This window comes from Tympanuchus pallidicinctus, unplaced genomic scaffold (assembly GCF_026119805.1).
Source record: "Tympanuchus pallidicinctus isolate F22 unplaced genomic scaffold, pur_lepc_1.0 scaffold7, whole genome shotgun sequence".
Taxonomy (NCBI): Eukaryota; Metazoa; Chordata; class Aves; order Galliformes; family Phasianidae; genus Tympanuchus; species Tympanuchus pallidicinctus.
Window position 1 is genome coordinate 15,940,800 of NW_026294791.1, and position 17,140 is coordinate 15,957,939.

Below are 17,140 nucleotides of genomic sequence, written 5' to 3' on the forward strand. Positions count from 1 at the left end.
GAAGCTTTTTCTTGTACCTCTTGAATTTGTGTCTTAAGACTTCTTCTCCAGGATTGCTATTTTAAAACCACTGAACTGTGGACCAAGTTTAAACTAAGATATATAGACAGGAAAAACTTTGTTAAAAAGGGAGTTAAAGGAAAGGATAGTCCTTGTCTTCTTCCTTGTAAGTCTCTTTTCCCCAGGCTTTTCATCCTGACATCAAAGTTTTAATAAGTAAATTTAGCACCATGGCTATTGACAAGAGTCCAAGACAAGCTTCCACTAGAACACTGAAAAGATGAGAAACCACATTTAAATATATAAAACTTGTTGCAACAAGACAAGACACATTGATGAATTGGCACATCATGCATCTGCCTTTCACTTGGCTATATTATTAAAACTGTAACAATGTACACTGTCCAGAATAGTGCAAGATGTACAGCAAATTAAATAATACAATCAACATGTCCACCACTGTTGCCTTTGGCATCACTTTATTTATTTATTTATTTTTTTACAGGGCTCTCAGACAGCTCTTGGCCTCTGCCAAAGAACACTACGTTATCATATCTCAGCACTAATCTGTGACTAAGGCCAGAGATCTTACAACACTGAACTAACTGATGTTTAGAGCAGAATTCTAACAGCAGCACTACGTGTCCTTTGGCAGCTCCTTCCCCCTTCTTCCCTTCCCATTCTCCTCATCCCTTTTCTTACTCCAAACCGTAATTCCAAAGTTGGAGCTTTGACTCCCAACCCTCAGCTGAGACTCTAGCAGAGGACGCCTCTCCACATCAGCATTTCTCCTAGAATACTACTTCTATCAACCTGGACCCTATCCCGGGAACCTCTCAACTTTCCTCAACCACGAACACCCAACGAAGGCAATTCTAACATCAGAATTCAACTGACTTCATAATTTCCTCTTCAGCCCGTTACTATTGGCCCTCCTCAGTCTCTTTGCCACTAGAATTCTAACCTAAAACAGAAATTCAAGCACCTGAGAAATTTAGACTGTCCACAAGAATAGCTATAGCTACAGTCAAGGATAACCTGTGCTTCTCAAATACTTTCCAGAACGTTATAATCTCCTAAAAGACAGAAGAAAGGAGTGCAATTAAAGAATGTAATATCTGAGAGAGGTGACTTATACATCAGTTCTTTCAAGGTTCTATAAAAGAACATTCACTCAATTCAACCATGAAGAAAGGTATTAATTCAGTGGAAACTACAGACATTGAGCACAGCAAGAGGCTCTTGCTACGGAATCCATCCCTAACATTTCTTCCAGAGTTTCTATACTCCCAATTCCAGCTTCACTTTTAAATAAGATTAATGAATGCTTCAGAGTGTTTGTGATTTACACTAACATAATACATACTTATGTATTTTTCAGCACTCTGATATGTACAAAAGTAAAACAGAATATACAATTTTGCCAAGATTTCAGTTGCTTTTCAGATCAGAAGTGAGTTTTTAATTGTAGCATCAAGTAAGTACAGACCTGACTTTTTGTTGTTGTTTTTTTTGTTTTGTTTTGTTTTGTTTTGCAAATGTTCCTTCACTTCCCCAAAAATCAATTAAGCTGGGTTCTTTTAAGCTGCTAAGAAAGACAAGCTCATGGGTAGAGTCGCCACTTAAATGAAGAGAGGCCCCAGTATCCAAATGAAACACAACACCCAGAAGCGTTTCACTGAAACACACAGAAAATGGTCTGATATAATTAGCTTCTCTATAGCAAAAGATAGACAGGAGCACCATTTGCCTACAAAAGACCGGAAATACTTGTGAACTTCTAGTTACATACTGAATGAAATATTTGAAAGATAAGAACTGGTACCTTACCTTGACATACTCCAAAGTAGGATCTGGAATATTCTGATCTCTAGAACAGAATGCGGCAAGAGGGAGAAGAGAAACAAACAAACAAAAAAAGAATGGTGAGTCCAAATATTTCTAGTATTACTGAATATTATTAGATCATGTTAAAATTCTTGTTCAAAATTGCCTTTGTGAAGGCAGATGGCCTACCGAATCATTTAAGAAATATATTAAACATCAATTCCTTCTGGAAAATCAGTAGAGGAGCTACTATTATTGAATTCACTTTTTATATCATCAAAGCAAAGAATTAATGACTTCGCAAAAGTACAATATTTTACGTTTTGAAAAAAAAAATGGTTCTTGTACTCTTTTGCAAACTTCACAAAATTATCATAACTTCAACATTACAATTCTTCAAAAGTCAAGTAATCAAGCCATTGCTCTGTCTTAAAAATAAAATCTGTTTTTGCATGTTGTCAATACATACACATGACAAACATTCCCAAGGGCATAGAACTCTATGTAATAAGCCCTGTTATCAATTATAACTCTCACAATAAATAGGAATAAAAACTAATATTTTTTTTCAAAGGCTTCTGTATATTTGTTTGTGTTTTGGAATGAGAAGGTTACTAGAGCTTGCAACATAGGCTTGGACGATTTCTACAGACTCTGAGATGACACACACAGCGCTAATTTAAACACAAACACACAAACATGCAACAGACATTATGAAAATCTTGCAGACTCATAAAGCCATCAGGAGCCTGTTATGGCAATACAATTTGCCACACTGCCAACACATGCCCAAAAATTCAGAAAGGGAATTCTGTTTAACTGGAAGTTGCTATGATGTAACACTGGAAATATCAGCAGGTTCAGACAGGAAGAAAATGGGTTACACTGAAATCAACCAACTCCAAATATAGTTTCAAACTTCACCTTTATTTGGAATGTAATTGCTTATCATCAGAAACTAAGTTATTGTTTAATACTCAGTTTTAGGTTTGATTCTCTCACAGCTCTTAATCTAGAAGCAAAACAGAGCCCTTCTGCTTCACAGCCCTGCCTCCAAAGAATATTGCAAAGTGTTCAGCTGTCCAGGTTGGATCGTATGTTGCTGTTTCTCACTACCTCAGTACTTACCAACAGTCAAATTCCATTCCCAGTTAAGTTTAAAAATTAAAAAAAAAAAAAAAACTCCAATGATACCAAATCCAGTGAAAGTAGGACTTAGTCCATTTGCAGTATTTTCCTAGCCAATATCCAAAAAAGAGACATTTGGGCAACCGTATATACACAAAATACAAGCAAACATATCAGAGAAAACAGGTGAAGCGCAGAGGAAAAAGGAAGCTAGTGTAGAGAGAAAAAAAAAAAAAAGTTTTCTTTTACAACATTTAGCAATTTAACTGGGGAAAAAAAATCCTGTTCTTAACCAGTTCAGCAAAGTTCATAAGCATGGCTAAATTTTTCTCATACCCAAATGATCTGTGGGAAGTCCTGACAATACTGAAAGCTATGAAAAAAATTAGCAATTTATTTTCAGAAAAAGAATCTAACAGTGCTAATTTGTACTGTACTCCTAAACAATGAACCTAAGTGATAAAACTAGCTAGTTAACTGCTACTTTAGCAGTGAGAATGCTTTCTTCTGGTATTCACAAACTCTACTCCAGTACACTGGCTTTGCTATGGACTCTACTGTTCCCACTGTCAAATGCAAAGCAACAAATCTTTAGGACAGATCAAGCCAAAGGAAAATAAATGAAAGAGGTAGAAACGCTTCCAGACAAAGCAGTCTGTTTCCTGCCATATAAAGCAAAGAACCCAGGACTGAAAGAAAGCGACCTACTTTTCTTTCACTGTACTTATTCACCATCCACATGACAAAAGTGCTTTGAAAATTTTGGCCTTGGGAAAAAGACACTGTAGCAAATCTCTACAAGAGCACCGTAATATTTAATCTAATAAACTGATACACAATAAAACATAGCAAATCCTACAGTGCTCCACTACTACAGTTTGTGGAAAGGAATGCTTATGCTGTAAGCCCTCCTCATCTCAGCCACCTTTCTCCTAACATATCTTCCCTCTTCACTTCCTACCTTATCTTGTCTAAGTCTTCATCTTCGTGCAATTTTTTTGAGATCATTTTCAAGGAAGGTAACTTTCACTGATGTGCAATAACTGATAGTAAAGATTAATTATTTCACTTTCGTATCATGCTATTCCAGCATAAAGCTGCCACGCTAAGCAGTTGGCCAAAACAACTAGGAACTAAGCACAAAACTAACTCCTGAGTATCAGCTCTCAGTTAGTAGTGATGAAGCACCATTTATGTCTCATGCTCCCAGTAAAGGAAACCTATCCTGTCAAGACCCTTAAGAAAAATAAAAGCCTTTTTTTTTTTTTTTTTTTTTTTTTTGTAAGTCATCTTAATAAAAAGGGCAAATTCACAACACACTATTTGTATCGGATAGTCTTCAGGAAAAAAACAACACAACATTTTAGGATAAGTACTTGCAGGCTCTGCTACGTCTCAAAATCAATTCAATCGAAGGCTTATTTCAGTAACACCAAACTTTTCTTCTTTCATCAGATTTTACTACATTTCAAGTAAATGCTAATGTTTCTCTTCATAATGAGCTTGACTTTACAGCTTTGCTCGTTTGCATGCTTACCTACAATATGTACAAATTAGAGTCTGTAAGACAACCATTACTGTGTGAACTGTGGGTTCAGAGGTTGGGTGTTATTATATATTCCAGCTTCCTGATAATCAGATAAGCTCAATTCTCATTCAGCCAAAAAGCCCATTAAATGTAGAAAGAAGTCTTCTGGAATATTTTCAGAGCACCTCAAAGTAAGGCGCTGGGTAAGCACTCAATAGGTCACACAGAATTGGCTTCACACTCTTTTCATACTCAGATTGTCACAAAATATGATTTAAGAAATGGATGTGAATACATACTCCCATATCTATTTTGGGTATTCACAACCATGCCATCTCGTTTCAAGAGCTCTCTCCAGAATGTTTCTGTTAACCTTTCTCCACACGTAGCAATAGCATGCATGCACACAAGTGCAAGTACTCCACATGTCTGTGTTGTAACTGCGGTAGAATAAAATACTGCTCCAGTAACAATTTACCAGTAGAAGCAAGCAGTTCATCATCACACTCTTAACCTCTACTATTCAAAGGCTGTCCGGGCCAGAAGCATACATTCTTTCTTGATCTTCCCTTGATACATCTGAAAACATCTTTCTCACCGCTGGAGCACAAACCCAACTCTGATCATTCAGTTCAGTGGACGCAGAACAGTCAGAATTTGTGAGCAGCTTTTCCTTTTCTGCAGATTCTGAGGTTTGCTCAATAATTCTCTAGCACTATATCAATGAAGAATCTTTAAGTAGAATTTTTAACTATTTTTTTTCTATACATTTTAAGAAAACCTCCATCTTCCTACAATTGTGTTACCTTCCAACCTTTTTGCTGCTGTGAAGAGCCCTACAACATACAGACCTGCACAGACTAAGCCATATTAAGCACCTGCTTTCCCTTGCCCTTGTCACCCTCATAGCCACACTTACCAAGTAACTGTGATAACTTCAATACAATTTAAGTATGGACATAACAGTATTATCAGAGATGCCCAAATCCTCATCATCATTAAACTAGATAATAATTCTTACATGTTGTGAAAACTGCTGACGGTCCATAAGTACATTATTTGCGCTATTAAGCGTTTTTTTAAATGTTCTTGTGGGGAAAAACAGTAGGACATATTGCTACAAGAAAGCATGTTTCTTTGTTTTACAGTCACCATTGCTAGTGACATTTTTTAAAGCAGCTCCTTTCTTCTACATTGAAAAAGCAATGCTGAGAAGAACAAATTTCTCAACAGTGCCAAGGCTGCTGCCTGACAAATCAAAGTGAAGACAGTACAAGCTCAAAGGAGTCTGATAAACTGAAAAATGTACCAACCTGTTGTGTGGCTGCTTAGACTGACAGAACTGCTATAGAGACCAGATAGCACTAGAAGCCTTCTTCTATTTGTCTCCAAATTCCTTCCATCTACATAGATTTAAGAAATACCTAACTACTTAATTTTGAAGGTACATGTCTGAACACGCTAGACATATTGTATTTAAGTATATGTACTGCAGATTAATGCTATTTGCACTGTAAACTAGAGTAAAAGATGTGGTGATTTTATCCTTGAGCAGCTTCTGCATAACACAAACTCCTACTACATTCCTAACTTCATTCCTTCTTCTGTCTACAGCTGCAGAACGCTATGAACGTGACTCACTCAAACACCAGTGGAAACAAGTGCAAACTTCTATGTCTAACTGCATAATGACCTGCAGTTCACACAAGAACAGCAAGGACTATTCAGTAATTAAACTCAAGAAAAGATAAAACATCCTCTTCTCCGAAATTAAATAAAATCTTCACTCATTCATAGTTGTTCAGAATGCCTCTGCAGAGCTAATATTATAGCCATTTCCTTTCACCACTTCCATCTTCTGCAATCCCTTCACTTGCTCCATTCTACCAATTAGAGCAGAAAAATCTATCCTACTTTTATTACCTTTTCCAAGTCAACTTCTAATTCTGAGCCACAGACAGTACTGTTCTCTCTACAATTCAACCAAAAGCCCAAAGTAGGAGCTTTCATTATTCTATTTTCCATAAAATTTAGAAGTCCAAGAGCCAAAGCTTGCTCTCTAAAGCTGTTCTCAAGTGTCCTTTTTCCAGGACAGTCACAAAGCTGTGAAAGCAGTGGTTGTGCAGCAGAACTATGGCTTATCAAAAACAGTCATGCCTTTTATAAATTTTTCTGCATACGTGCTGTCATATGTTCATTTATATCTTTACCTGGCAACTCTTTACAGTCAGCGCCTTGTTTGCTGTAGTTCCTCAGAATTGAGTTATTCAGAAATTTAAAATCACTTTAATTTATTTAAATAAAAAAAGAGGCACAATCAATGGTATCACAGATTCTATCGATTTATCTGAAGCTCATGTAAACTGAGGTACAAAAATTACTCACAAAGGATGACTGTCACCTAGCTGATGTGCTTTCAATGTGTTTGACCTGAAACAAAGCAAAGCTAATCCTTTGTTTTAGCACTAAGAAGATGGTGGGAGGAAAAGCTGTCCTACCTGACTGCCTCTTTAATTCAGTTTAACCTCATTGCATCAAGCATCACTCCATACAGGAGAGCAAACAAGATGAATGTTCAATACATTGCCCTATGTAACATTTAACTCTGCCGCGTACATTTCACTCAATTTCATTGATTTCCTCCTTACTAACAGATCAGAAATTTATAACCCTACATAATTACTTGGTTGCTCATCTCCCGTCTTCACATCATCCAGCTAAGTTGTACTTTGACAAGTTGGTACTAGTGAGTTGCTCAGCTCAGAGCTCCAAGAATATGCAATCTTATCATCATGTAATAAACTGTGGCTGCTACAAGTACTTTCAGAAGCCAGTCGGTATCTCATAATCTATCATGAAAATACATATCAGACTGCAACACAAGAAAAATCACAATGCAAAGTATCTTTTACTAAACAACAATTTTTGCTAGAAAGTAGAAGTACAGACACACATCATAGTTTCAGCCAGAGTGTGACAGACTGACAGGTTCATGGCAACAGATATAAAATTAATAAAACTTATGATACAGAAATGGTCAAAGGTAACCAGAGGTAACAATTTTTCTAATGATCTTGCAAATAGTTTCATATCTGAAGAACTGTATTGCCACGTTTCAATTCAACACACACTATTATCATAAAATCCTTAGAGATGGAAGGGACCTTTAAGGGTCACCTAGCCCAACTCCCCTGCAATGAATAGGGACATTCTCAGCTAGATCTGGCTGCTCAGAGCCTGGTCCAGCCTGGCCTTGAATGACTACAGTAAGGGGCTTCCACCACCTCCCTAGGCAACCTGTGCCACTGCCTCACCACCCTCACTGTAAAATACTTTTTCCTTATATCCAATCCAATCCAAATCTACCCCCTATCCTATTACCACAGACGCTGCTAAAGAGGCTGTCTCCTTCTTTCTTGTAGCTTCTCTTTAGGTACTGAACGGTCAACTCCGAGCCTTCTCTTCTCCAGGCTGAACAGCCTCAGCCCTCTCTGTCCTCATAGGAGAGGTGTTCCATCCCTTGGATCCTTTTTGTGACCCCCCCCTCCCCAGGATGTGCTCCAACAGGTCTACATTTCTCTTGTGCAGAGGACTCCACATCTAGAAGCAGTACTCCAAGTGAGTCCTCACCAGTGCAGAGTAGAGGGGCTGGATCATCTCCCCCGACCTGCTGGTCACAAATCTTTTGATGTAGCCCAGGATATGGATGGCTTTCTCAGCTGTGAGGGCACGTTGCTAGCTTATGACCAGCTTCCAATCCATCAGCATTCCCAAGCTCCTTTTTTGGCAGCGCTGCACTCAATCCTTTCAGCTCCCAGTTTATATTGCTGGTGGGGGTTGCCTCAAACCGGGTGTAAGACCTTGCACTTGGCTTTGTTGAATCTCATGAGGTTCGCCTGGGCCCACTGTTCAAGCCTGCATAGATCCATCTGGATGACATCTTGTCCTTCATTTGTGCCAACTGTATACCACAGCTTTGTGTCATCTGCAAACTTGCTGAGGATGCACTTCACCCACTGTCATTGTCATTGATGAAGATATTAAAGAGTACTGGCTCTGATACTGACCCTTTGGGAACACCACTTATCATTGACCTCCATCCAGACACCGAGCCACTGACCACTACTTTCTGGGTTTGATTCTGCAGCCAGTTCCTCGTCCATCAAACAGTATACTTACCAAATCCATCTCTCTCCAATTCAGAGAGAAGGACTTTGTGGGGTACTACATCAAAGATCTAACTGAAGTCCAGATTGACGACATCAGTGGCTCCTCCCTTGTGGTGCAATTACACCATCACAGAAGGCTAATGGGTTGGTAAAGCAGGATTTGCCTATGGTGAAGTCATGATGGTTCTCTCATATCACCTCCTCCCTGTCTTCCATGTGCCACCAGGCATTTCACCTGACTGCCGCCACTTTTCAAATATCATTGAAAGTGGCTTGGTGACTACATCAGCCAATTCCATCAGGACTCTGGAATACATCTCACCAGGATCCATAGACTTGTGGATGTTTGGGTTCCTCATGTGGTCACAAACCTGATCTTCATTCACAGTTGAGGGATGTTGTCCCTTCTTTCTAAACCAGTTGTTCAAGGGCTGTGTGATGAGCAGTTATCAGAGGAGACAAAGACAAAAAAGTTGAGTATCTCACCCTTCACCTTGTCTCTCGTTACCTGTTTGCTGGTGTCACTCACCCTTTTGTCTTTCCTTTTCTGGCTGAGGTACCTGCAGAAATCTTTCTTGTTCTTCTTGGCACCCCTTGCCAAGTTTACTTCAAGTTGAGCCTTGGCTTTCTTGACACCATCCTTACGCAGCCTAGCAGTTTCCTTGTAGTCTTCCTACAGTACATGTCCTGTTTCCACTGCCTGTGTATTTTCTTACTGTGCTTCAGTTTGACCAGTAGGTCCCAGTGCAGCCATGTCAGTCTCCAGTTTTCCTTTCCTGACTTCCTACACCCAGGGATGGAGAGCTGCTGTGCCCCGAAGAAAGCTTCCCTAAAGATCTGCCAGCTCAATTATTTACTAGTTTTTCCTCCATCCAGAGGGGGGGGAAAAAAAAAAAAAAGCAACACAACAACCAACCGAACAAAAAAACCTGTAAAACACTTAATTGATACAATTTTATTTTTATCTTAATTTTCAAAGTGTACCCAACCTGTGCTTTAACTGCAGACAGAACAGATCTACAAAAAAACATATTCAAACTGAATAATAACAAACTGAACTGAAACTGTTCAACAAATAGCATTTATATAATAAATATTACATTATTCATTTTGAGTGATTAAAAATGTTGTCAATATTATGTTTTTTAAACAAGCTATCAAGCTTAAAACAATGACATGCCTGAGTCTCAGTTCCGTATAAGCACATCCATATACACATGAAACACTGTAATCCTAAAAATGGTTAGTTTTGGTCTACTGATGTCAAATAGAGCATTAGAGGTGAACAGCACATCATTAAGTTTGACTAAAACATTCACATTTCTAACTTTTGTGAACAGCATTATAGCAATGAAAGACTGCTTTACTCTTAATTATAATAAATATTATATACTTCTCTATAATAGAATCAAAATACTACAAGGCTATTTTAATAAAACATAGATAAGGTAGTGTGGAATTTCCTATATTATAGTATAACTGATGCAATTAACCAACCAAACAACCTGAATGTGAGCCTAAATGGCAGAATGTGTACCACAGGAAAATAAGACCCACTCTCTCAATATCCTTTTTAATAAACAAGAGAAAGGTGCAGAGACATCACAAGAAGACTCACAAGTGTAAACTTGACAGCAAATATGACAATGACTCAGAAATTGCTGACATAGCATTGTGTGTATTTTAGAAAAGCCTTTGGAAGATCAAACAGAAATAGCACTTGCTGTTGTGTCTCAAAAGATATAAATTCTACTAATTGACATTACTGCAAAAGGAAAATTACGTGGAAATCTGAAATATTCAGTAAGTAAAAAAAAAAAAAAAAAAAAAAAAAAAAGAAATTCTCAAAATTCCTGAAATCTATCCATCAGATTCCATCCTACCTCAAATATTGCAAATTTTACACTTTACCTGTACCTAGACATTTAGAGGCCTAGGAAAACATCTAACAATCCCTATGCAACAGGCAAATGTAAATTAAGATTTCATAAGTACCTGGTATGGAATTTGTTGCTCTTCCCATTTTGTAGAGGGTACTCTTCTATGACATCCTGTACAAAAGGTGGCTGTTGCCTTTGTGTTCTGGTGTTTGGTAACATTCCCACATGGTTAAACATATCACAAGCCCTAACTTTAACTGTTCCTTTCTTCTTCCTGGGGAGAGTGCCATGGATAGATATGTCTTGAAAGGAGTCTGAGCGATGCTCAGTTAGTGAAGGTTTGGTGGTCAAAAGGTCCATGGATGATGCTAACGAGAACTGATGGTTCACTGAGACATTTCTGGGGAGACTTGCAAATTTCCCTGCGGCTATCATTCTTGATTCTGGAGGAGGGGAAAAAAAAATCAGTATGAATCAAAGTCCCATTTTAATGGAAATTAAATATCATGATTAACAAAAGCACCTAGAACTGAACTTCACTTTGCATTAATGCATTCAGCTCCTTCAAGGCGTAGCTTGTATTATAATCAAGTCACATTCTGCCCAATTGCATGTGTCAAGTACATGTGTTTATTAACTTTTACACATTCCACTTTTCTGTACCAAATTCTTCTTCTTTATAATTCTTTACATCCTCTGAGGAGTCAGACACCGACTCAAAATAATTAACAAAAAGCAAAAGTTGAGCATTTTGACAAAAAATAAGGGACATGACAGGTTGGTTTGGAAGAGAACATTTGTAAATCCAGCGGATGGCACACTGTTAGGAAAAATCTTCCTGGACAGTTTTGCTCAAGTAATAAATCTAGCAAAGAACCCGTCACACATTTCTTACTGGCTGAAAACTGAAGGGCTCTATCCTAGAGATAAAGGCAGGAGCAGATTACTGGAATTCTCTTCTGCAGCACGCACAGCCTGTTGGCTCAAATCGTTGCTGACAGTAGGGATTTACATAGCTGTCAGTCTCTTTTTCAATCAATTATAGCCTGCTGTGCAGTACAGGTTTTTCTGTTATCATGAGCAAAAAACCTTGTGACAAACACTTCAGACACACTAATGGATCCCTCTTCATCAAAAGGAAAAACAAAACAAAACAAAACAAAAAAACCACTCCACCTATCTCATGCTCACTTCACAGCGTTATATTACAGAAGTCAAGATGCCTTGTCCTATCCAGATATATTAGCCTACAAAAGCCAGTCTATGGAACAAACAACACAAGGTCAATCAACCCCACTCTATTTGATCCAGATGGTAGCCAACCAGGTGTCTCCTATGCAAACTGGAAAAACCACACAAGCAGCACAGACTGATAATCAGAAGGCAGGAAAGATTTTCTCAAGTAGCTGACTGAGAGAATCTGTTCTGACTTGGTCTAGTTTCAGGAAAACAAAACAAAGCAAAGAGTAGTACCTCAAAGGCCTAGCAGTCTGGAAGACAGCTTCCAGCTACACAAGAATTCCTCTGGTTTTGGGAAATGCACAGGTTGCAACAGAATCAGAGCTGGGTCCAATAGTCCTGCTCGATTCTCCAGCCTGAGCACCACAGGTACTAGGAAAGTGAGGCTGCATTGATACTACTGTTACAGAGGTTGTTGCAACAGGCTTAGTTTTACATTAACGCTAAACCTGATCTCTGATTTATTCTATTTTCTTCCAGCTGTGTTGCAGATTCACAGGTTTCCAGAATTCCATCTCAAACTCTATCGCACTTCTTCCATATTGAAGGTCCTACAATAAATACTCAGCTATGATAAATAATATTTAGAATATGAATTTTTATTTATTTATTTTTTTAATCTTTAATTTGCCAAGGCTTCTAGCACATCTGCTATATAATGTAGCAGAAATGCCTCTGGACATAGCAGTTCTGAGTATCTGTTTGACTTTGCTCAGGTTTCTTGTTGCAAAGAATAAAAAAAGAGCTGAGAAGTAAAAATGAAATGATTTTGTCACACAGATCCAAATAATACTCAACATTTGAAAGAAAGAAAGCCACACACTCACAAAAGGCCTTAATAAATTGTAATACAGGACCTTTGTGTGAAATACTGTTACCTCTTCATTTATCAAGTGCCTTGAAAGCACGTTTTCTGATTGTTAGTATGAATAATATCACATGATCATTTTCAAAGTAAAACAAAGAACTGCAAGGCCTTTGTAAATACAAATATTTGTATTACAAGCATTCTAAGCAAAACAACTGGCCCAGAGATAAGAAGCTCTGTAATGCAAATGTTTACCACAAAACTACAGTTTCCTAGCTAGAATAAACTAACAGAGCTTCTTTCCAGTAAAATCAGCTTTATTATCACAGATGAATGACAACACTGATCTCAAGCAACAAGGGGTTAAAAAGCAAAACAAATTTAGGCTTCTTGGAAGTCACACAGTCACTTGAAAACCTCAACCTTTGTGTGCTTAATGTAAGGAAGCAAATATGACTTATAAAGTAGCTAAAAAAAAACAGAGGCCAACTCGCTCATATTTCCAAATGCATTCCTAATTTTTCTTCTGGGGCTGAGATTCTGTACTTAATAATCATATTTTCTTATTGATTTATTAAAAAACTCATACCTTTAAAACTCTGAATTTTGACTACATAAGTGTAGATCATCTAGTCAAAAGGAATTTGCTTAGGCCTTCCTGCAAGTTCCCACTGTGCTGAAACAAAACATGGTATTTCATATAAATTGGTAGTAAAATTGAGTAGGTAAAAGTATAACCAAAGGAAGCTTCAGGTTAATAGTGCCAGGTGAGTCCACGATAGGACTTACAATGGCAATACACTCTCAACAACTTTTATGGACCCTGTTCAAGGATTCATGAAGATAATTATTCCCTCTCCTGACCCAATCCCAGGATTATTATAGCAATCCAATAGACTTCCAGTTCAATATTCACCAAATAAATGATGACTTTCCAAAGCCCACCATTTTCCTTTCAATTTCCCAGTAAACCTTTCTTAATATAGAAAAACCAACGATACTTCCACCAGTTATGCCCAAATCATTGTACCTTTTATAAAACTCACTCCCTCAGTAACATCCTACATTTCTCATATTCAACACCTAATTCTCAAATTCACATTTTTTAATTTTTTGAGTAACTGAGTTAAAGTTCTGCACCTAAGAGATACCTAATATTTAAGAACTTATAGGACACTTCGCCGCAATTCTGTGTGCACACAAACGTTGATATGTCAAGCAATACTCTCCTCAAAAAAAAGGGGAAAAAAACAAACAAACAAACAAACAAAAAAAACCAGCCCAGATCTGCTAACTTCTACCCAAAAAATTATCTGCCTGCCTATTTGCTGTTATACTATGTATTCTTGACAAATGGCAACTGAAATTACAGCAACTATCTTGGTAACAAAAGTCTTGCCAAACTACCTATACATTTTTTCTTGTATTGAATGTAAACAACGCAAGGAGGGAGCCTCTTCAGCTGAAGAGTCTGGAATGTCTCAAATACTTTAGCATATGATTCAAAGAATGTCTGTCTTTGTTTGACTAGAGATAGAACCCCTTTCAGTTTTATTTCCTAAAAGACACAGCACTTAAAACATCTGCAATCATGCATTCAACAATGGAAATGGTAGAAATAATAGCAGATGGATAGGCCAAAAGCCACTTAGATGAACAAATTCCTATTTGTCAAACTCAGCATTTAACAAAACAGAGCACTTCACAAGTTGTGCAAGTTCCCTCTAACTGCGTACAAAGAGTTTATTTCTTGAAAATATACTGTTAAAAAGAAAAAACAGCTAGATTTTGGTGTTTTGTTGTTGTTGTTTGTTTTTTTTTAACGGAGAATGTGGATTTCTCTTTCTTCAGTCCATAATTGAGAAAAGTATAAGGGAATGGAACTGGCAGAAGTCAGATTCTGAGTTCAGAAAATTGAAGGGCACGAAGTGTTTCCAGCTAACTTCTAACTTGTCTTTTGGTTATGAGTGGGGAGAAAAGGGAATGAATACAAATTAAGTTATTTTTAAAATCAACATGGCCTTTACAGAACCTTATGAGATCATGCACAGAATGACATACGGATCTGGTGGGCAAGACCAAACATGAACAAAGCTCTAACCCAGCGGAATGGGTATCTCTTCATATCACTGCTCAAAACCAAAGAAAGACACGAACAATGAAGCAAACTTTGCTTCCGCCAGAATTATACACAAAAACCTTTCTATTCATGCCCTCTTGGCTTTGGAACACAGATACATATGCTGCTCTGAAAGTAATTCCTTCTACTTATTTTCAAGGAAACTACAACAGATACGAAGAGCACAATCACACTATCCTATAAAGAAAATTCTCAGCTACAAAATACTATTTTTCAACACAGTCGCCACCACGAGCAATGCGTTTTTGCCACTGATGAACAAGAACCTGCACGCTACGCTCATAAAAATCTGCACCAGTGGAGACAGCCCGCTGTTGCTGTTGTCACTGCTGAAATGCACCACCCACTGCCTCACTGTGCTCACATCCACTGTGTGGTCTCCATCAATGTTCAGCAAGAGGCGATGAATGTCAGTGGGTGCCATTTTTTTTTTTCCCCACATGGAGTGGAAATGGTGACACACCTTTACTTCATGTGCTCTTCCATGTCAGATCCCATTCTGCCAGACCATCCCTTTGCTGCCATCTGTCCCACGGCAATAACATGTAATGGAACATTGGTGGGAAGCTTCAACCTCTACTGCCACAGCACCAACATCCGCCTCTGCTGCTGTGGGCGAACACAATAAAATAGCAGGCACTGCACAATAACAGCCCTCACACAAACTTTCTGGTTCAGACTTTACAAAAAATTTTGGATGCAGTTCATAGACTGAAGTTTCACTCAGGTTTGACACAGGTGGAAAAGCAGGCAGCCTTTCCATTCCACAAGGAAACAAAACCAGTGCCAGCGGCCACATCTTGTTTTCATACCTTAAAGGAGGGTAAGTGAAGGAAATCTCTAGTTTGGTGGCAGAGATTTGTGAATGGCAGAACCAACAGTCTGAAGCTATACATGGACATGAAATATCATGAAAGGAAACTGAAAAGCAATTTCTAAGCTCTGAATCAGACTCTCAAAGGTATCTCAAAACTCTGAATCATAAACTAAACCAGTTTTAGATATCAGATCAATAATATTCGGAGAGAAGTGCAAATTTTCTAATAGGGAGAACTACCAAGACTTCAGACTCTCTGAAGTCTAGACTTAGCATTATCATATCACCATCAGTCACTTCACTCAGCCTTACCACTTCTATATCACTATGTACACTACGAAGCTAAGAGGGCCAGAAAATGGTCTAGTATATCCAATCAAGGGACAACTTCCATATGTTCTCATGTCTTTAAGGGATGAAGTCAACCTTTATAAGAACCCCACTTACTTTTGACACAGCAAATTTCCTTACAACTGTCTTCCACCTCCCCTCCAACCCCACAAAGAAGTAACAGTAAATACAGAAGGATACAGAACTTCAATCTTACTGTAGTTACCTGGTATATTTGCATATGCTACACAGATATTGTGCTAATTATTTGCTGAGAAGCAATACAAAGTCGTCTTCACTAGTATAGAAAGAAACAAGAAAAGACTTTTTCTTCTCCTCAGATGGCTACAACCTCTATTTTATGGGTTTCTGTTTGTTTGTTGAACAAGATAAACACGCAGTAGCTGCAAGGGGTCACAGGACTTTGAGAAGAATATGAAGGCTCAAGAACTTCTGATAAGCAGAAATAGATTGAGAAAGCATACACAGTAGTACGAAGGCTTTAAGTTGCTATCAGAAAACATGCAAGTCTGTCAAACATCAGAAACTCCCCACAGGATTACAGACAGGCCAGTGCTTCCAAAGGGTCCTTGGGAATTACCAAACTGTTCTTGCTCTCTCCCTGTATACACACGACTCCCCCCATAGATCCCTGCACTGTAATCTGACAATCTAAGATAGGCTTTATAACTAGCATTCTAAAGCAACTGAAAACATGTAGGCCAGGACAAGTTATCTTTGAATTTGCTCTGTTTTGAGATGAAACAAACAGATAAAACCCATGCTTTTCTCCCTGAGTTTTCACACTCAAAATGCCCTTATGTCTTTCAAAACAAACAAACAAACAAAAAAAAGCCCTAAAAAGCAATCAGCGAAAAGGGTTCAACAAACAAGTAGATCTCATCACTTACTATAATCTCACAAACTTCAATACCCAACCAATACCAACAGTCAGCTCTGTGCTGCTGAAGCCTTAACTTGCAGTGAATATTCTAGCTCCATTTTGCTGGAGGAAGCAGAGTTCACGACGGTTACAGTCCAATCTAAGCATTTCTCAGCTAATGCTTCAAAACAAAACTTTTATTCTTCCTCTAGAAAGTAATTTATTATTTTCCTGCTGTTGTATTCCCACGATTTTAGTAAAAGAAAACCCTACACTAACCACAAATTAAATACCTACAAAAAAAAAATTTTCAGCAGCAAGTATGTGCTTCATGATTTTGAACAACCACCTTATCTAAACCGCGAATTTGGACAGAAAGCCACGCTTTTGT

General features: G+C 38.1%; 1 protein-coding gene across 5 annotated transcripts in view; it reads right to left on the reverse strand.

Moving 5' to 3' along the window:
- The window catches only part of BCAR3 (BCAR3 adaptor protein, NSP family member), a 69,430-nt gene that overhangs the window by 30,121 nt on the left and 22,169 nt on the right, over window positions 1-17,140 (reverse strand). For all 5 annotated transcript variants that reach the window (XM_052666411.1, XM_052666410.1, XM_052666413.1 and 2 more), the window contains exons 2-3: window positions 10,648-10,975; window positions 1,831-1,870 (exon numbers count right to left, since the gene is read on the reverse strand). In XM_052666411.1, coding sequence (XP_052522371.1) covers window positions 1,831-1,870; window positions 10,648-10,975 — 368 coding nt within the window. The remainder of the gene's footprint in view (window positions 1-1,830; window positions 1,871-10,647; window positions 10,976-17,140) is intronic.